The 20,966-nt window shown below is 45.8% G+C and overlaps 3 protein-coding genes across 5 annotated transcripts; 1 reads left to right on the top strand and 2 right to left on the bottom strand.

Annotated features, from left to right (window-relative positions):
• Positions 1 to 796: 796 nt before the first annotated feature.
• On the bottom strand, positions 797 to 10,421 carry PEX11B (peroxisomal biogenesis factor 11 beta). 2 transcript variants are annotated; one of them, XM_032268888.1, is made up of 5 exons: positions 10,337 to 10,421; positions 10,045 to 10,163; positions 8,485 to 8,600; positions 7,022 to 7,223; positions 797 to 2,009 (listed from the first exon to the last, which is right to left on the bottom strand). In XM_032268888.1, exons 1-5 carry the CDS (start codon positions 10,373 to 10,375, stop codon positions 1,604 to 1,606), a joined length of 882 nt encoding a protein of 293 aa, XP_032124779.1. In that variant the 5' UTR covers positions 10,376 to 10,421; the 3' UTR covers positions 797 to 1,603. The 2 variants fall into 2 exon arrangements, with proteins under 2 accessions (XP_032124779.1, XP_032124780.1); XM_032268889.1 differs by lacking the exons at positions 10,045 to 10,163; positions 10,337 to 10,421 and adding an exon at positions 9,403 to 9,692.
• Positions 9,849 to 16,752, top strand: LOC116543383 (gonadotropin-releasing hormone II receptor). Its single transcript, XM_032268887.1, has 3 exons — positions 9,849 to 10,751; positions 14,278 to 14,488; positions 15,244 to 16,752. Exons 1-3 carry the CDS (start codon positions 10,242 to 10,244, stop codon positions 15,663 to 15,665), a joined length of 1,143 nt encoding a protein of 380 aa, XP_032124778.1. The 5' UTR covers positions 9,849 to 10,241; the 3' UTR covers positions 15,666 to 16,752.
• Positions 16,169 to 18,223, bottom strand: RBM8A (RNA binding motif protein 8A). Of its 2 annotated transcripts, none has more exons than XM_032268891.1 (6): positions 18,082 to 18,223; positions 17,740 to 17,799; positions 17,550 to 17,624; positions 16,926 to 17,062; positions 16,493 to 16,629; positions 16,169 to 16,378 (listed from the first exon to the last, which is right to left on the bottom strand). In XM_032268891.1, exons 1-6 carry the CDS (start codon positions 18,146 to 18,148, stop codon positions 16,333 to 16,335), a joined length of 522 nt encoding a protein of 173 aa, XP_032124782.1. In that variant the 5' UTR covers positions 18,149 to 18,223; the 3' UTR covers positions 16,169 to 16,332. The 2 variants fall into 2 exon arrangements, with proteins under 2 accessions (XP_032124782.1, XP_032124781.1); XM_032268890.1 differs by having other exon boundaries at positions 17,550 to 17,627.
• Between the last annotated feature and the right edge of the window lie 2,743 nt (positions 18,224 to 20,966).

The following is a 20,966-nucleotide window of genomic DNA, read 5'->3' on the forward strand; positions in this document are numbered from 1 at the left end:
TTTTTTTTTCTTTTTTAAGGCAGAGTCTCACTCTGTCACCCAGGCTGGAGTGCGGTGGTACAATCTTGGCTCACTGCAAACTCTGTCTCACGGGTTCAAGCATTTCTCATGGCTCAGCCTCCCATGTAGCTGGGACTACAGGCACATGCCACCATGCCTGGCTAATTTTTGTATTTTTAGTCGAGGTGGGGTTTTACCATGTTGGCCAGGCTGGTCTTGAACTCCTGACCTTAAGCGATCCAACTGCCTCAGCCTCCCAAAGTACTGGGATTGCCAGCATGAGCCACCACTCCTGGCCGATAGATTCTTTTCACCTCCTAACCTAATTATCTCAACCTGTAATACGGAAAATCAAAGAGCTGACAGCAGTGGTATCATTTCCCTACCCACCTAGGGGAGTCCCAACATGTGAAGACACAGCTCCAAATTCTTACCAGCCCCACTCCACTTGATTCTGTTCTTGGCTCTTAGCCTATGCTGACATGTGGCATTCTACTTCTTAGAGGAACTATATCTGAATTGGTATGAGATGTGTTTTGCGGAGCCAGGATAATAACTTTAGTATTAGACCATCCCTCTGCTACTCCAACTCCTCAACTAGGTTATAGACTTCTTAAAGTCGTGGAGCTTCTTAGATTTTTGGATGCCCATTACTTCGTATTTTGCTTTGCATACTGTAGGCGCTCAATAAAAGTAATGTGGGTGATGTTAGTGACTAATCCCATGAAAAACCCAAACCACAGTGACAGAAATAGGGGCTTCAAATGACCAAAAAGTGAGGGACCAGACTAAACGCTGATGAGCAAACTGAACTTTAATTTGCTTACCTGAAAGGCTTGCTCTTCATTATTGGCACAGGCCACATCTATTTACACAGAATCATTGTACAGTATTTACAGGAAGATGCTAGACACAGCATCATTCTGGATAAGCAACGAAGGGGTAAGAACAGGCTAGGGAATAAAGCTCTGAAATCAGTGTCAGCAGAAATCTGAAGGTATGTGTACAAGGAAGGATAAGGGCCAAATCACAAGCAAAGTTGGTGAGGTAGACACGAGGGAGGAAGAGGAAACGTCAAACAGCTTGTGGTGCAGAGATACGAGGGAAGAGTCCACTGGCACATCAAGGCTTAAAAATTATGATTTGGAATGTGAAGAAGGAAAAATCTGCCATAAGCCACCTCTGTGAGAAAAAAGAAGGCAGTTAGAACCTTACAGACAAAATCTTATACTTCCTCTAAAAAAGTAATTCTGCTGATTAAATCTCTGGATAGAATGAGATTTAATAATAATAAAAAAAAGACAGATGGACACAGAATCTTAAATAGACTTAAGAGGCACAAAGTAAACACATTCAAGAGAGACATAGACAATGAAAGAGGAAAAGAACAGAAGACCAGGCACATCTAGAAATTAGAGTCATCCTATTAACTTCATAGTCACCTTTCCTCAACTCATCCTCCCCAAAGCTCGTCCTCCACCCCAAATCCCTGAATTTCTAATTTGAACTTTTTAAGTAGAATTAGAAGGAGTCTGGCACATGAGGGACGATCTAAGATTCCATCTCACCAATTTAGGTCCCCCCCTTATCCTGTACCAGAAAGTCAGGGCTTGAGTCGTAGCCAGGGATAGATTAGGGTGAGAATAGACAGGATGGAGGACACGAGGCCACAAAGCCCCACAATCCCAGGGCCACAACGCCAGAGGCCTAGTTTGTCCAGTGGAATGAAGAGATCACAGGCATTTCTGACCACATCCAGCAGAAGTGGGGGATGACCTCTAAGGACTCGAGCCAGAAGCAGGACTTGGAGCCGAAGTTTCAGAGCCAGTTGGGGCAGACCTCCTCCTGGGGTCCCTGGTCCCCCAAGTCCCCCAGTTTCAATTCCTCCTGGGACTCCTCCTCCGGAACCTTTCAGTCGCCGGCTACAAGCTGAAGACTCTTGTTCCATCAGTAGGCGAATCTCATAAGCATCACGGCTCAAATTCATGATGAGGGAAAACAAATAGTACCTGATACACAGAGCAAAAGGGTCAGTAAGGACATGTGTACCTACTTAACATATCCAACATCATATTTTAGCATTTTCTTTTCCTGAAGCACAAAGAGATTACGTATTAGGTCACCAGAAGTGAAGTGAATGCTATTACCCCTATTAGAAATGTCCTCCCTTGAGGAAATTATGCCAAATAAAATAAGCCAGACACAGAAAGACAAATACTGCATAATCTCACTTATATGTGAAGCTAAAATGAGACCAGGTGTGGTGGCCCATGCCTGTAATCCCAGCACTTTGGGAGGCTGAGACTGGCGGATCACCTGAGGGCAGGAGAACGAGACCAGCCTGGCCAACATGGCGAAAACTTGTCTCTACCAAAAATACAAAAATTGGACAGGCGTGGTGGCTGGCGCCTGTAATCCCAGCTACTTGGAAGGCTGACGCAGGAGAATCGCTTGAACCTGGGAAGCAGAGGTTGCAGTGGGCCAAGATCTCACCACTGCACTCCAGCCTGGGTGACAGAGCAAGACTCTGTCTAAAAAAAAAAAAAAAGCAGCCTAACTCATAGAGGCACAGAATAGAATGGGGGTTGCCAGGGGTTGGGGAGTGAGTGAGGGAAATGGGAAAATACTGGTCAAAGCATACAAGTTTCAATTATGCAAGATGAATAAGTTCTGGAGATCTGATGTACAGCACTGTGACCATAGTTAACAATGCTGTAGTGGCTGGGTACGGTGGCTCATGCCTGTAATCCCAGCATTTTGGCAGCTCAGGGCAGGTGGATCATGAGGTCAGGAGATCGAGACCATCCTGGCTAACATGGTGAAACCCTGTCTCTACTAAAAATACAAAAAAATGAGCCAGGTGTGGTGGCACGTGCCTGTAGTCCAAGCTACTCAGGAGGCTGAGACAGGAGAATCGCTTGAACACAGGAGGTGGAGGTTGTGGTAAGTGGAGATGGCATCACTATACTCCAGCCTGAGCAACAGAATCAGACTCTGTCTCAAAAAAAACAAAAAAACAAAAAACCAAACAATGCTGTACTGTATACTTGAAATCTGCCAGGAGGGTAGATCTTAAGTGTTCTTACCATAAAAGAAAAAAGGTAACCATGTGAGGTGATAGGTATGTTAATTAGCTTGATTGTGGTGATCATTTCATAATGTACACGTACAAATATCGAGCAGAAAGTCCTTAAATATAGACTATTTCTTTTTCTTTTTTTTTATTTGAGACAAAGTCTTGCTCTGTCACCCAGGCTGGAGTGCAATGGCATGATCTCAGCTCACTGCAATCTCCACCTCCCAAATTCAGGTGATTCTCCTGCCTCAGCCTCCCGAGTAGCTGGGACTACAGGCACGTGCCACCATGCCTGGCTAATTTTTCTATTTTTAGTAGGGATTGGGTTTCATTATGTTGGCCAGAATGGTCTCCATCTCCTGACTTTGTGGTCTGCCCGCCTCAGCCTCCCAAAGTGCTGAGATTACAGGCATGAGCCACCTCACCTGGCCAATACATACAATTTCTATTTGTCAATTATGCCCCAATAAAAATGAAGAAACAAAGTCCTCTCACCATTCTGTAACTAATATATGTTTATGTGATGTGCATACGATCCTGGTTTAAACTTCATGAGCATCATAAAATCTTACAAGGTCAATCTCAAATTTCATTTTCTACTTGGCAACACACACACACACACACACTCAACTTGACCTATAACAAGGCAAACTTGTTTTGAAAAAACAAATTTAAGTTGTTTCAGACTCAAACATATCATAGGTTATCTAAATCCAATCCCTATTCCTTAAAAAAAAAAAAAAAAAAAAGAGGCCCACAGGTTTAAGTAATTGCCAAATATGTTAGATTATAAATTTCTTCAGTACAAAATCCATGTTTAAAAGTTTTAATCCAATCTGACAATGGTGGTCCGTACTCAATAACATGTTCTACCTTCAAAGTATATCCTGAATCCAACCACATCTCTCTATCACACCTCACCACCATACTCTAAGCCAGTAACATCTCCTGTCTGGACTACTGCTTTAGTGTTTTAACTGGTCTCATTGGGGCCATTCTTGCCCCTAACCCCAACAATCTATTTTCATACAATAGCTAGCATAAACGTAAATCCCGTCATTATGGGATTTTTTTTTTTTTTTTTTTTTTTGAGACAGAGTCTCACTGTTGCCCAGTCTGGAGTGCAGTGTCGTGTCGTGGTCTTGACTCACTACAACATCTGCCTCCCGGGTTCAAGAGATCCTCCTGCCTCAGCCTCCTGAGTAGCTGGGTCTACAGGCATGTGCCACCATGCCCAGCTAATTTTTGTATTTTTAGTAGAGACAAGGTTTCACCTTGTTAGCCAGGATGGTCTCGATCTCCTGACCTCGTGATTCGCCAGCCTCAGCCTCCCAAAGCGCTGGGATTATAGACATGAGCCACTGTGCCCAGCCCATTACGTCCCTTCTTAAAACCCTCCATGGTTGGCCTGGCATGGTGACTCACCCCTATAATCCCAGCACTATGTGAGGTCGAGGTGGGCAGACCATGAGGTCCGGAGTTCAAGACCAGCCGTGACCAACATGGTGAAACCCTGTCTCTACTAAAAATACAAAAATTAGCCAGGCGTGGTGGCATGTGCCTGTAATCCCAGCTACTCAGGAGGCTGAGGCAGGAGAATCACTTGGAGGCTGGAGAATTGCTTGATCCCAGGAGGCAGAGGTTGCAGTGAGCCAAGATTGCGACACAGCAAGACTCCATCTCAAAAACCAAACAAACAACAATAAAAACAACTCTCCATGGTTTTCTTCCTATCACATTCATAATAAAATCTAAACTTAGAGAGTCTTACAGACTCAACATCTAGTCCCTACCCCTCTAACTTTATCCTGTACTATTCATTCCCTCAATCATTATGCTCCAACCATGTTCGTTTCTTTCTACATTTTAATCCCATCAAGCTTGTTCTTGCCTTAGGACCTTTGCACTACCTATTCCCTCTACCTGGAATACCCTCCCTTCAAAATCCTCACACAGCTGGCTCTTTCTTGCTCTTCAGGTCTGAGCTTAAATATCACCTCTTCAGAGAGGCCTTCCCTGATCCCTAAAATCTAAAGCACTGAGTCAGTTACTGTCTACTCCATGATCCATTTTAATTTCCTGCATAACATTTACAAATATCTGATATTTTTATTGACTGTTTATGTTTATCTCCTTCCATTACAAGGTAAGTTCCAGAGGAGCAGAGGCCTTGTTTGTCTTTAACCACTGTATCCCTGTGTGTAGACTGGTGCCTACCATATAGTAACAGCTAAGTATCTGCTGGATGAAATGAATAAATGTAACATATATAGTCTTTTAGGGAGCTGCTTTTCCACACTGCTTCAGCCACGCCTCCACCCCCACCCCTCATACATCATGAGCCATGTTATAGTTGTTTATCACCCAGAAAGATGAAGAGGGCCGGGCATGGTGGCTCATGCCTGTAATCCAAGCACTTTGGAGGCCAAGACGGGCGGATCACTTGAGGTCAGGAGTTCAAGACCAGCCCAACCAACATGGTGAAACCCCATCTTTATTTAAAAAAAAAAAAAAAGAGAGAGAGAGAAAGATGAAGAGAAAAGCAAGACAGAAATGGAGACGGAAAGAAGCTAATATGATGAAAAAGTACAAAGGCAATCATAGGAAAACAAAAACAAATACAGATAATATGCTAAGAATTTTACTCCCAAATCATATTTCTTTCTACCTTCATTGTCAGCTACCTCTTTTGCCCAAGCCAACATCATCTCTTGCTCATATTAGGGCATCTCCTCCTCCCTTGCCCCCACTGCAATCCATTGTCTGTCTTTCCTTTTTTTTTTGAGACAGAGTTTCACTATTGTTGCCCAGGCTGGAGTGCAATGGCAGGATCTCAGCTCACTGCAACCTCCACCTCCAGAGTTCAAGCGATTCTCCTGCCTCAGCCTCCTGAATAGCTGGGATTATAAGCAGGTGCCACCACGCCCGGCTAATTTTATGTTTTTAGTAGAGACGGGGTTTCTCCATGTTGGTCAGGCTGGTCTCGAACTCCTGACCTCAGGTTATCCGCCTGCCTCGGCCTCCCAAAGTTCTGGGCTTATAGGCGTGAGCCACCACGCCCAGCTACAATCCATTTTCAACATCTCAGAAAGAGATGTCCTTTAAACACAATTTGAATCATGTTATTTCTCTGCTCAGAATCCTTTAATAATGTCCCATTGTAGAATAAAATTTAATTAAAATAAACATTAACATTGCCTAAAAGGCCCTGTATGAATGATCTGGCACCTGTCTCTCAAATTTGAACTTACGGACTCAATACTGTCCATCACACTGCCTTTCTATTTCTCTAATTCCCTGAAGTTTTTCTTGGTTCAAAGCCTTACTTAGAATGTGCTATTTTCTCTGTTTGGAAATAACTTTTCTGTTACTGTTGGCTTTAACTCCTCCTACTCAGAAATCAGCTCTGAACTAAAATATTACTTTCTCAAAGAGTTTTTCCTGATTTTTCAATCTAAATTAGCTCCCTTGTTATATTCTTTCATAATACCATATACTTTTCCACAAATATATATGAGAAGTTATTTGTTGTAGTATCTAACTCCCCCACTAAACCGGAAGCTTCATGGGAGCAGGCACATTATCTTTTCAGCTCTTTGCTTTATCCCCTGCCCCACAGTAAGCATCTAATAAATATTTTTGTAATGAATGAATAAGCAGGTGGTGAGGGGGAATAACCTGTGGTACAGATAAAAGCACAATTAAAGTGATATAATATCTTACCTTAACAAATTAGTCATTCATTATGGAAGAGCATCTGTCTTCCATCTGCCCCCATTTGTTATTCTCCGATAGTTTAAGATCTAAGTGAAGATTGGAAGTCAAGTGACTGATCAAGACTTACATACTCTGGGAAGATCCTAAGAGATCTTTCCCTCATATAAGACAAGCTATGTAATACAGAGGCTACAAAAAAATCTTGTAGGAGAGAAAAGGATATCAAACCTGAATGAACGCTGGGCCCACTTCTCCTGATCCACACGAGGAGCCAGTCCAGACTTTCCAGCCCACAGGACATTGTCACAGGCGAAGTACAAGGCTCGATTGAGGTGACTAACAGTGATGCAGAATCTCAGGACAACATCTGACAGGTGCACAGCTCTTTTGGCTGACTCAAGGGCATCTGCTGAGTTACCCAGGCGTAGAACTTGTGGAGATTAGAGAGGGAAAGCAAGGATTTGTAAGTAGAGAGGCAGATAGCAAGAAACAGAGAAAGAGGGCAAAAGTTGGGCAATAATTGTAACAATTTTTTTTTAGACGGAGTCTTGCTCTGTTGCCCAGGCTAGAGTGCAGGGGCGTAATCTCAGCTTACTGCAAACTCTGCCTCCCGGTTCAAGCAATTCTTCTGTCTCAGCCTTCCAAGTAGCTGAGATTACAGGTGCCCGCCACCACGTTCATCTAAATTTTGTGTTTTTAGTAGAGACAGGATTTCACCGTGTTGGCCAGGCTGGTCTTAAACCCCTGATCTTGTGATCCACCTGCCTCAGCCTCCCAAAGTGCTAGGATTACAAGTGTGAGCCACTGGGCCCAGCCAACAATTTTTTTAAAGAGCAGAAACAGGCCAGGCGCGGTGGCTCAAGCTTGTAATCCCAGCACTGTGGGAGGCCGAGGCGGGTGGATCACGAGGTCAAGAGATCGAGACCATCCTGGTCAACATGGTGAAACCCCGTCTCTACTAAAATACAAAAAATTAGCTGGGCATGGTGGCACATGCCAGTAATTCCAGCACTTTATTAAGAGGCCGAGGCGGGCAGATCAGAGGAGTTTCAGACCAGCCTGGCCAACATGGTGAAACCCTGTCTCTACTAAAAATACAAAAATTAGCCAGGCGTGGTGGTGGGCGCCTGTAGTTCCAGCTGTTCAGGAGGCTGAGACAGGAGAATAGTTCGAACTCGAGAGGCAGAGGTTGCAGTGAGACGAGATTGCACCACTGCACTCCAACCTGGGTGAGTGTTAGACTCCATCTCAAATAAAAATAAAAATTAAAAATAAAGAGCAGAAACAGTTCATTTTTCATTTCTTTTTTTTTTTTTTTTTCTCAAGACGAGCTTTCACCATATTGGTCAGGCTGGTCTCAAACTACTAACCTCAGGTGATCCGCCCGCCTCAGCGTCCCAAAGTGCTGGGATTATAGGCGTGAGCCACTGCGCCCGGCAACAGTTCATTTTTCAATTTCATATTTAATTTTTGTGCCAGTTTACTTTTCTCAAACTTGCCCCATTCTCTCCAATCCTCCTAATTACTCCCATACCCCTGCTCTCTTAGCTCAACTGGACGCATGCAGAAGCTAAGTGCAGAGCCAAATGAGGAAGAACAGGCGGAGAAGGTACAGGAAGGAGGGACCAAGGAAGGAGAGGTGGGGATGGAGGAAGGGTTGGGGAGATAAAAGAAAAGACAGAGTTACTTACGCTTTCTTCCCAGGCTCAGGTGGCCCTCCAGTTGTCGAATCTGTTTCTGTAACTCAGGACTGGCTCCATGCCTCTGCAGCGCATGGCCAAGAAGAGAGCAAGCATACTGGGCGGCCCTAGAGGAGGGGGCAGGCAAGGTAAGGTGGAGACCTCCCTAACCTATTCCGCTCAAAACTATCCTCCGAAAGGCAAAGACAGTCTTCCCCCTTTTCCAGCGTGAGACCACTCTCTTTCCTCCTCCATGCCCATATCTCGCCATTTCTCCAGGCCAGGGGAAGGGAAAGGGATAAGGAGAAAAAAAGAGCCTAGAAAGGGGTGAGGAGCACTATTGAATGTTGAGGAAATAAGAAATTTGACAATGATGAGGCCTGAGGGGCCAGTGAAGGCCGTACGGGTCCGTCACAAGCACATCGGCGTGAGCCTGTACGTGATCGGTGAGGGGAAGGCAGACAGCTGGAGGGCATTTTATTCATCAGAATAGGTGAACTAAGAGATTTCAAGGCCCTCTAGCTGAATGGAGACCAAACGCCAGAGCGGAGGCAGAGGAGTTCCCGAATGACAGCACCGTGAGGGGACTTGGAAACTGGGAGTGCTTTCTCAGCTCTGGGGGTAGAGTCCAGGGCGAACGCTCCTCACTCCATCACCGCCCAGTGAGGACGCTGTCGGTCTTATGTGGACACCGCAACCCTGAGCTGCCTCCCCGCTGGCCCACTCATGCCTCAGTTTCCCCATCTCTTCCGCGAGCGGAAAAGAATCATCTCCTCAACAGCGGCTCAAATCTGCGCCTCATGCGGTCCGTTCCGGCCCCCGTAGCCAGCGTTGACCCTTCTTGACCCCCCGTAGCCTGAACTGACCTCGCCTCACCAGAGTCTTCCTCTGCCCGTCCCTCCCCCATCCCCATTCCTATTCGGGCCGCACCTACACAGCCGCTCCCGGGCTTGGCTCTGAGCACTGAAGCGGACCCAGGCGTCCATGACAGCGGCAGCCCCGGCTCGGCGGCCCCGCTCCCGCCCCACTTCCCGCCCCTAGTCACGCCTCCTGCGCGACCCAACGGTGCCTCGCGAGGGACAAACAACATCAGAAAAGAAAGCGAGTGGAGCTGGCCCTTAAAGCAGAATTTCAGGACGCGAAACGCCTGTCTTTGAGCCTGTCTGCGCGTTACTGTGCCTGTCTCTGTCAGTGCGTCCCCTTATGAGACGACCTCTACTCCCTAAGCACGCCTCCAGCGGCACATTCTTATTTAAATTTTCCGCACAAAGGGCGGGGCCTGCAGGGGGCGGGGCGGGGGCGTGCATGGGAGGGGAGGGGCGTGCAGGGGCGGGGCGGGGCGTGCAGGGGGCGGGGCGGGGCCTGCAGGGGGCGGGGCGAGAAAGCGCTGCAGTGATGTCCTCGCATAGGAGGCTGGGATAGGTGTGCGCCCGGCGGAACACCCTAAACACACTTGCACGCAGGCTCCAGCAGAATCCAGGGCTACAGGGACTAAAGAGGTCTAGGGCAGTAGAGGCCCGAAGCCCAGGCTGGTCTGTCCGAGGGAAAAGAAGAAAAAACGAAGCTTGGTACCAGATCTTCGTTCCCTGCAGGACCCTGAGAGTTAGACAAGTGACCTCCTCCAGAACATACGGAGAGTCTCCAGAAGCAGAGGCTTTAGGGAAGAAATTCGCAATAATCAGCTCAAGATCCTGAAAAGGAGGGCGAAGAATCAGTGGCCAAAGCTAACCGTTCCATACTCACACTTATCCTCCTATCTCCAGGCCACCATGTCTGCAGTAAACGGCACCCCTTGGGGGTCAGCAGCGGGGGAGGAGGTCTGGGCAGGATCAGGAGTGGAGGTGGAGGGCTCAGAGCTGCCCACCTTCTCGGCAGCAGCCAAGGTCCGAGTGGGAGTGACCATTGTGCTGTTTGTTTCTTCGGCTGGAGGGAACCTGGCCGTCCTGTGGTCAGTGACACGGCCGCAACCCAGCCAGCTCCGTCCCTCTCCGGTCAGGAGACTCTTCGCCCATTTAGCAGCCGCCGACTTACTAGTCACTTTTGTGGTTATGCCCCTAGATGCCACCTGGAATATCACCGTTCAGTGGCTGGCCGGGGACATCGCATGTCGGACACTCATGTTCCTGAAACTAATGGCCATGTATGCTGCAGCTTTCCTGCCTGTGGTCATTGGACTGGATCGCCAGGCAGCAGTACTCAATCCGCTTGGATCCCGCTCAGGTGTCAGGAAACTTCTGGGGGCAGCTTGGGGACTTAGTTTCCTGCTTGCCTTGCCCCAGGTGAGTGACCTGGGACTCAGGACCGGGGAGGACAGGAATTTGGGTCCATAGCATGAGTCAAAGGATGTGCTTGTGGGCCATCAGCCGTTAATCCTCAGGGAGAAAGCCTCTGCTCTCTTCCGGAAGATTATTTGCATGTTAATTTACATCTGTTAAGGGGCTGCCTTTTAAAAGCAGTATCCTACATCTGTGCCTCTTCCATTAGATCTGTTTTACTACACTTGGCTTCTACCTCTTTGCATCCACCCAATCTCACCTCCTTCAGATTGGGGCATAACATACATGGGGGTCTATTAAGAGAGTGAAGTCAGTAGTTTGGGTGAAACTCTGTGGTACATTCATTTATCCATTCAAAATATAATGTGCATCTCCAGGGCCACTCAAATGCTAAGGATAGAGCAGCAAAATCCTGCTTTCAAGAAATGTATAGACTAGTGCAAGAAACAAATAAATTAAGCAATGACAATACAGTGTGTATTCGAAAGTGTATGGTAAAGGAGCTAAAGACAACGGTGGGGAGAGGGTGTCTGATGCAGCCATGCAGTCAGGGAAAGTTTTCCAGAGATGTTAAAATTTGATTCTTCAGAGACAGGTATTAGACCAATTAATATAGGAGAAATGCTAGGGAGGATGGAGGATAAAGGATCTCAATGCTGCTAAAGCTGAGGACTAGAAAATGGTGAGTAATGAGCTGAGAGGGGAAGACGAGCTGGATCACAAATATTAAAATTGTACTTTATCCTGAGTGGACAGACACTATAGTAAAAAGAGTGACATAACCAAATTTGTGTTTTTTACTCTGACTTTATTGTGGAATGAGTGTTAAAATTGGAAACAAGTAGGCCGGGCGCGGTGGCTCAAGCCTGTAATCCCAGCACTGTGGGAGGCCGAGGCGGGTGGATCACGAGGTCAAGAGATCGAGACCATCCTGGTCAACATGGTGAAACCCCGTCTCTACTAAAACTACAAAAAATTAGCTGGGCATGGTGGCGTGTGCCTGTAATCCCAGCTACTCAGGAGGCTGAGGCAGGAGAATTGCCTGAACCCGGGAGGCGGAGGTTGCGGTGAGCCGAGATCGCGCCATTGCACTCCAGCCTGGGTGGGTAACAAGAGCGAAACTCCGTCTCAAAAAAAAAAAAAAAAAAAAAAAAAATTGGAAACAAGTGAGCTTCTGAACCTGAGTACTAGATTAATCAAATAAATCAAATACTGAAAAGGAACTTGAAATCTGGGAGGGGGGGCGGTGGGGAAAAGCTAAACACAAAGCAATTCCTCCAAAACAAAAACCACTATCACTATCAAGGGGTGGGTGTACAGGATATAGCAGCAAGTCTGAGACTGTAGGATTAGAATTATGTCTAGGAGGCCAAGAAGGGTCTAGGCTTTGTCTCTGGAATAATAATCCATTATACTTATTCAAGATTTGACTCTTATTTATCTCCTCCAATTATTAGAGATATAACTACTAGAAGTTAGTCTGACTATACTTCTAAGAACAAAGAAAGGCCCAGGTGGCTCAAGCCTGTAACCCCAGCATTTTGGAAGGCCAAGGCGGGCAGATCACCTGAAGTCAGGAGTTTGAGACCAACCTGACCAATGTGGTGAAACCCCGTCTCTACTAAAGATATAAAAATTAGCCTGGTGTGATGGCAAGCGCCTATAATCCAAACTACTCTGGAGGCTGAGGCATAAGAATTGTTTGAGCCTGGGAGGCAGAGGCTGGAGTAAGCCAAGACTGTACCACTGCACTCTGGCGTGACAGAGCCAGAATCTGTTGGGGAGCGGGGGAAAGAACAGAGAAAAATACCACTCATATGTTGCAAACAGGACCTCTACCAATCCGAGTGTTAAAAAGAAGCCTGTCGCTGTGGTGCCATTTACTATTAGGTTTGTTTATGTGAAGCAAATTTTAGATGGGGATTGAAAATTTGTTTCAGTTTGCCTGTTTTGCTTTGTTCTTTGTTGTTGTTGCTGTTGTTTTTCCTGACTCTGGGCTCTACTGCTAACTAGCTATATGATTTTGACTAAGCCACTTGAAATCCATGGGCCACAAGATGATGCAATGGGAAATGAATTTCATCCTTTCTTACGCCTTAAAATCAACAATAATTGTCATCTGTTTGTTTCAATGGCAAATTGGCCGTGACATGTATGATAACATGTGCAAAAGGTGATATTTTTTGGTTCCAAATTAGTATTCTTTTGGGTAAATTCTGCATTGCCTATATGCTGTTAATTGTAGTTAAAGTATTAGTGTCAATAAAATAAAAAATGTAATAATGTTATGTTAGTGTAGTGAGGGGGTATTAGGGATAGTTAGAAATTACTTATTTTGTAGGCTTAAGTTTCCAAGTTATCAGCAGTTGAAAGGAATGTTTCCACAGTACATGATAAATGGCAATAAAATAGGAGAAAGGAAAGATCAAAGCAAGGTTGTGGACCAAACTGTAAACCCAAGAGCTTTGATTATTTTTATCTCCTCACCATTTTCAAGTACTTCTTAGGCATAGCACAAAAACAGAAAACAAAACAACAATTTAGAAATATATGAATGCAAGAGATGGGAAGAGGAAAGACCATTTCCCAACTAGCTCAGAGTAGCCTGATCATAACTCCAAACAGTTCACAAAATTCTGTCTTAGGATCAAACTATTCACCTGTCCTAAATGTCCCTCATGCCTGTTAAAATCACTTTCCCAAATGCCTTGTATCTAGGAATCTGACACCTACTGAGCTTACCTGTAATCAAGTTAACAGTGACTCAATCTGCATTACTGGAACCCAGACACTTGAATCTCGTAGCTCTAAACTGAAATCGTTTTTACCGATTCAATTGGAAAACCCAGTAATTTAACAGAACCGGGGGGGGGGTGCAGCCAATAGCATTTGGAAAATGTTGTATTTTATTATTTAACGTTATTTCACCATTATAGTTACTGCAGATAAGACTATTACTACTGCTGGGCATGGTGGCTCACGCCCGTAATCCTAGCACTTTCGGAGGCCGAGGTGGGTGGATCACCTGAGGTCAGGCGTTCAAGACCAGTCTGGCCATCATGGTGAAACCCCATCTTAAAAAAAAAAAGACTATTACTACTAAAGGTCACTTCAGAGTAGCTGCAAAATGGCCTGGAGTTTTGGCAGCACCCATTTTACACGATATTTCTTTTCCCACAAAATAAGAGACATATCAGAAAAATCATTTCATCTAAAAATATGAGTAAGGTGGTAGTAATATCATCCCTTATAAAGTACAATGTCAGAATAATACTGGAGAAGGCGGTATTGTTTTAAGTTCTAAGATTTAACAAACTTACTGCTCAGCATCATATTCGAGCCTGCGGAAGATAGGCACTTTCAAGATACATTTCCAACCTCTTTAAGGTGGCACCATGGATGAACTGTTTCTCAGCACTGTGCTGCTTCACTTGGAATTAAGGATGAATTGGGAGGAGATAGTATGACATAGGTGGGTAGGGTGGGTGATGAGGGGAACCGGTTCTCATAGTCCTCAACTCCCCTCCAGCTGTTCCTGTTCCACACCGTCCACCGAGCTGGTCCAGTTCCCTTCACTCAGTGTGCCACCAAAGGCAGCTTCAAGGCTCGATGGCAAGAGACCACCTATAACCTCTTCACTTTCTGCTGCCTCTTTCTGCTGCCACTGACTGCTATGGCCATCTGCTATAGCCGAATTGTGCTCAGTGTGTCCAGCCCCCAGACAAGGAAGGGGAGCCATGGTGAGAATCCCAATTTCCAGGCCTCAATCCTTACCACTAGACCTGTTGCCTCTTGTCTACCCACCTAATAGCTAGCTACCAGTCACTAAACCAAAGTGAGATCTTCACCGTGTCTAGTGCCTGATGCTGGGGATGATTTTGTTGAACCCCTTCAATTATAAATAGCTAAGCTGAGTTAGCTGGACAAGTACTAGGGAGGCACTCAGTATTATTTATTTATTTATTTATTTTTTTGAGGTGGTTTTGCTCTTGTTAACCCAGACTGGAGTGCAATGGCGCTATCTTGGCTTACCACCGCAACCTCCGCCTCCTGGGTTCAAGCAATTCTCCTGTCTCAACCTCCTGAGTAGCTGGGACTACAGGCATGCACCACCATGCCCAGCTAATTTTTGTATTTTTAGTAGAGACGGGGTTTCACCATGTTGACTGGGATAGTCTCAATTTCTTGATCTCGTGATCTACCTGCCTCGGCCTCCCAAAATGCTGGGATTATAGGCGTGAGCCACTGTGACAGGCCTATTTATTCTTGCACACAATCAAATCTTAAAGTAGACTTGGTGCCTTCACATTTCTATCATAATCCCTGGGGGTAAGAGATCACAGAGTCCCAGGTTGGGAAGGGGAAGAGGATTTGCAGCATCCTCCTCCTTGTAGGGTGCAAGTTGTCTTCACCAGTTATGCCCCTCCATCAATTCACCCTATACTCGGTTCAGAAACTGAGTGTCTAAATTACAGAATATTTTCTAAATTCCTAGCCCCTGCTGGTGAATTTGCCCTCCGCCGCTCCTTTGACAGTCGTCCCCGTGTTCGTCTCCGGGCCCTGAGACTGGCCCTGCTTGTCTTGCTGACCTTCATCCTCTGCTGGACACCTTATTACCTACTAGGTCTGTGGTACTGGTTCTCCCCGAGCATGCTAACTGAAGTCCCTCCCAGCCTCAGCCACATCCTTTTCCTCTTTGGCCTCCTCAATGCTCCTTTGGATCCTCTCCTCTATGGGGCCTTCACCCTTGGCTGCCGCAGAGGGCACCAAGAACTTAGTATGGACTCTTCTAGGGAAGAAGGGTCTAGGAGAATGCTCCAACAGGAGATTCAAGCCCTTGGACAAATGGAAGTACAAAAAACTGTGACATCAAGAAAGGCAGGAGAAACAAAAGACGTTTCTATAACATCTATCTGATCCTAACACAGTATATAGAAACAGAATAATAATTCTTCAATACCATAAGATCATAACATCTCAATTTCCTGCTCTCCTAGTTCCCCCCAAAAAGAAATAATGAGCAGTGTCTCCACTTTAAACCCTGCCTGACCTTGAGACTATGTCTAATACAGAAACACACAACTAGCCTGGACAAAACAGCAAGACCCCATCTCTACAGAAATATTAAAAGTTTAGCCAGGCATGGTGGCATGTGCCTGTAACCCCAGCTACTTGGGAGGGTGAGGCAGAAGGACGGCTTGAGCCCAGGAATTTGAAGCTTCACTGAGCTATGATCACGCAGCTGCCCTCCAGCCTGGACAACACAGCAAGACTCTACCTCAAAAAAAGAAAAAAAAAAAAAAAAAAAAAAAAAAAGAAACACATACAGTTCAGTCCCTAGAAGTATCTTCACAATGGTCCATACTGCCTTACTATGCTTTAGAACTTTTAATTTTAGGACAGGAAAATAACATTAAATATAGAAAACAAAAATTGAACATTTATTCGCCACTCAAAAGAAATACTATGCATATAGGGGAAGAGATTAAATATAAACACAGCAAGTTCCACCCCAGTCCTGTTTGTCCAAGGCTGCATGGTCAAATGGAATCTTGAAGAGAACAGCTGGACAACAGACGACCCGTCAGCGACGTCTCCGGTCTGGACTTCTGCTGCGTCTTCGGCCACCTCTGGGGAAAAAAGCAGCAGGGAGAAAAGTCCATTAGAGAGACATAATACTACGCCCTCATTCTGTTTCATTCGTATTCCCTTCACCCAAACAGTGTTTGCCCTCTTCATTTTACCTCCTCTTGCCTTTTGGTGGACCCCGAACAAAACACCAGTCAACGCTGATTGGCTGTCCCATCAAATCTTGGCCATTGAGTCCCTCCATAGCAGCCTGGGCCTCCTTGTATGTTTCATACTCAACTAGAGTATACCCCTGGGGAAAGTGAAAAGACAGATATGAAAACCCTCCTATTTCCCCAAGCATCACTGAGTATCCTTTTCCTCAAATTCAAACTCAGAAAAACCTATAAACTTTAAACAATGAATGTACATCATATATCTCTAATGTATATATTCAACATGTCTGTTTATGTCTCTTCTGTGTCTGATAAAACATGGATTTCCAATGTCATTTTATTTCAACTTTGCTCCAACTACGTCAAACACAGAACTACCAATACTAAGAGTTATGAAAGAAGAGAGGCAATGAAGTGTCACTTCATTGGATACCTTCAGATATCCTGTTCGCCTGTCGAGGTTGAGGTGAATGTTTTTAATTTCCCCATATTCTGCGAATTTGTCGTGTATATCTTCTTCAGTGGCTTCTTCGTGGACTCCAGTAACAAAGAGAATCCAGCCTTCAACAGCTGTTGGGGGACGGAGGGAAGTTGTATAAGTACATGAGAGAAACACTTCAAGCAGGCTCACAGAAATGGAGTGAGTGCGGATTTAGATTGTTTTCGTTTTTGAGATGGAGTCTTGCTCTGTCACCAGGCTGGAGTGCAGTGGCGCAATCTCTGCTCACTGAATCTCCACTTCCTGGGTTCAAGCGCTTCCCCTGCCTCAGCCTCCCGAGTAGCTGGGACTAAAGGCGTTCACTACCACGCCTGGCTAATTTTTTGTATTTTAGTGGAGACGGTGTTTCACCAGGTTGGCCAGGATGGTCTCGATCTCTTGATCTCATAATCCAGCCGCCTCGGCCTCCCAAAGTGCTGGAATTACAGGTGTGAGCCCACTGCGCCCGGCCAGGGATTGTTTAAACTATCTTTGAATCCATTCCTACTACATTTAACTATTTTATTGGTTTCTAACTACCATAAACACGGATAACTCACAGGTTCCGTTATTACTCACAGCGTTGTGGTCCGGGTTCATCGCCATCCTGCTCCACGCTGTCATAATCCTCACGCATCCGCGCTCGGGACCCCTCTTCTATAAGGGACAGACACGAGATCACCGAAACCTCCTCCTTTCTCCCATTGTTCCTATGAGTTGGGTGGGGACTCCAAAACCCGCAGCTCTACCCTACTTTGCCCACACTCACCGGAGCCAAAGCCGCGGCCCTTCCGTTTCTTCGCTTTTTCTTTTAGTTTGTGAATGCTCTCTGGAGCCCCAGAAGAGAAAAGAGTAAGTAACCATGACAGTCATTTGTAACAACTGTCTCTTTCCCAAGACACTATCTGCAATCCGACCCAAACCGCCTCCAGTCTCAGTCCCTTCCCGGTCCCGCCCCCCCTTCTCCTAAAGGGGCGGAGTCTCTATTCCACCCAAGACCCAGTTCACCGATTCCCATCCTCACAACCGGGGACAAAAGAGAGTAAATTTTCCTATCACAGCCTTCTCTCGCACCTTCCCCGCTTCCCGCAGCCGCCTCCACTGTCCTCACCGTCCCCATCCTCATCCATGGCGAAATCTTCGCCCCCGGCCTCGTGAAGATCTAGCACGTCCGCCATCTTGCCTTCGATGGAGATCTCGTCTGTGCCGCTCAGACACTAGGCACCTCGGGAAACTGTCGCAGAGGGGAAAGGTCGCCAGTGAAGCTGACCAATCAAAGGCTAACTCTAAATCCCGCCCTTGGCACGGTAAAAATACGCAATGGGGGCGGGCCTAGTTCGGAAAGATGCCGGAAGTGTTTCTGTGGCCATCTTGAGCAGGTCGCGAGCTAAATGCTGCCATGCTGGGAGGTACAGATTACAAGGGTCAGTTGCTTCCTCTTAGCGGCGGCAGCTGTTGAGAAATACTGTACTATTCACAGTGAGGACCGGCGTAATTTCCATATTAGAGGGCTTCATCCCAAACCGGGAAATGGCAATTGAAGAAACTTTTCTTTCAAAAATTCCAGGCCTGTACCCTATTCCGAGGCAGCGTGCTGTATGATAGGAGCGTTTTTAAAAAATAGTTTGATAGCAGTGCGGGCACAAATAGCTGCTTCTGGAACATATTGCAGCACCGAATTTCTCTTCAAGAAACTAACAGACCTGGTTGCAATACGATTGGTGAGACAGATATCAGTTTTTGTTTTTTTAACTCTCTACCTGTAATCCCAGCTACTCAGGGGGCTGAGCCAGGAGAATCGCTTGAACCCGGATGGTGGAGTTTTGCAGTGAGCCGAGATCGCTGCACTACAGCTTGGGTGACAGAGCGAGACTCCGTATCAAAAATAAATAAATAAATAAAAATAAAATAAAACTCCCTTAATACTTCTGGGAATTACTCGTATTGTCTTTTAAATTATATAAATTATGGCCTTCAGCAAAATAGGGGCTTTATCTTTTTTTTCAGGATGGTACAGGTATTTCACGTTTACAAACCTCAGATTTGAAACAGTGCCCCCCCCAAATTCTGGAATCCTGATGTAAACCTTAAAAAGTAGTGGACTGGATTCACTTATTTATGAATGCCTGCATGTATGTCTAATAGTAAAGGAGTTGCTGGCAATAAAAGAGCAAATAATTACATTATCAACACTTTATGAGAGTGATAATTGCTGTCATAAAGTGCTGTGGCAGTACAACGAAAGTTTCTAGAACTGGAAGAACTTCGGGTTTCAACTGGACCTTTGAGGCTAAGTAGTTTTCCAGGCAAAGAAGCTGTATGGAGATTAGGAGACCCTTCTATGGGAAAACTGAAAGTTAAAAGTGAGAAAGAGGGCTGGATGCACTGGCTCATGCCTGTAATCCCAGCACTCTGGGAAGCGGAGGCTGTTGGATCACCTGAGGTCAGGCGTTTGAGAGCAGCCTGGCAAACATGGTGAAACCCCATCTCTACTAAAAATACAAAAATTAACTGAAGGCATGGTGGAATGCGCCCGTAATCCCGGCTACTCGGGAGGCTGAGGCAGGAGAATCATTTGAACCCGGGGGAGGTTGCAAGCGAGCTGAGATCTCGCCACTGCACTCCAGCTTGGGTGGCAGACTGAGACTCCGTCTCCAAAAAAAAAAAAAAAAAATAGAAAGAAAAAGAATAAAATGAAAAATAAAATTTAAAAAGCGATTAGGAGACACTAATGCATTTTTCACAGTAGGTAGTGTGAGTAGTGTGGTCATCTTAAAAATCAGTGTGGTTACATACCTACTAACCAACCCCCCACCCCCACTTTTTCTTTGAGACAGAGTCTTGCTCTGTCACCCAGACTGGAGTGTAGTGGTGCAGTCTTGTCTCGCTGCAACTTCAACTTTTTGCAACCTCCGCCTCCTGGGTTCAAGGGATTCTCCTGCCTCAGCCTCCTGACTAGCTGGGAATACAGGCGCCTGCCACCACATCGGGCTAATTTTCATATTTTTAGTAGAGACGGGGTTTCACGATGTTGGCCAGGATGGTCTCGATCTCCTGACCTCATGATCTGCCCACCTCAGCCTCCCAAAGTGCTGGGATTACAGGCGTGAGCCACTGCTCTGAGCCAAAAAACCTTTTTGTTAGAGGGGTTCTGGGTATATTGCCCAGGCTGGCCTTCGAAACTCTTGGGCACAAAGGATCCTCTGGCCTCCCAAGCAGCTGGGACTACAGGCATGTAACCCTGCACCTGGCTCTTTCCTTGGCTTTTTGCTGCACTTAGAATAAAAATTCAAACTCACACAGCCTATTTGGCCTATGTCTTCAACCTGTTCAACCACTATTCTTCTCTGTTGCCCATTAAGCTTGCCCTACACTTTCACTCAACTATGGTGTGCTCTTTCTTATCCCAGGGCTTTTGCAACTTTTTAAAAAATTTGAGATGGAGTCTTGCTCTCTTGCCCAGACTTGAGTGCAGTGATGTGATCATGCCTCACTGCAGCCTCTGCCTCCTGGGTTCAAGCTTTCTCCTGCCTCAGCCTCCTGAGTAGCTGGGACTACAGGCGTACACCACTACAGCTAGCTAATTTTTGTCTTTTTAGTAGAGATGGGGTTTCTCCCTGTTGGTCAGGCTGGTCTTGAACTCCTGACCTCAGGTGATCTAACAGTCTCAGCCTTCCAAAGTGCTGGGATTACAGGCATGAACCACCATGCCCACCTCTAACTTGTTTATTGTCTGTTTTTCCCATTAGAATGTAATCCTTATGGCAGAGATAGTTATTTACAACTAAAATCCCCAAAGTTTAGACCAGTGTCTGGCTCATGATAGACATTTGGTACTTACTGAATGAATATTAGAATAGCAAGAAATTCTGTCTGCCTGATGTTATGTGACTGAAAAATAAAGCTGAAAATACAGTTTAGGGTCTGCTATGCCAAGGATTTTGAAATTTATCCTATAAGCAAGAAATTTACCTACTTCAGATTTGAGTATTCATG

This window comes from Sapajus apella, unplaced genomic scaffold (genome assembly GCF_009761245.1).
Source record: "Sapajus apella isolate SASKATOON/1434 unplaced genomic scaffold, GSC_monkey_1.0 scaffold187, whole genome shotgun sequence".
NCBI classification, from domain to species: domain Eukaryota; kingdom Metazoa; phylum Chordata; class Mammalia; order Primates; family Cebidae; genus Sapajus; species Sapajus apella.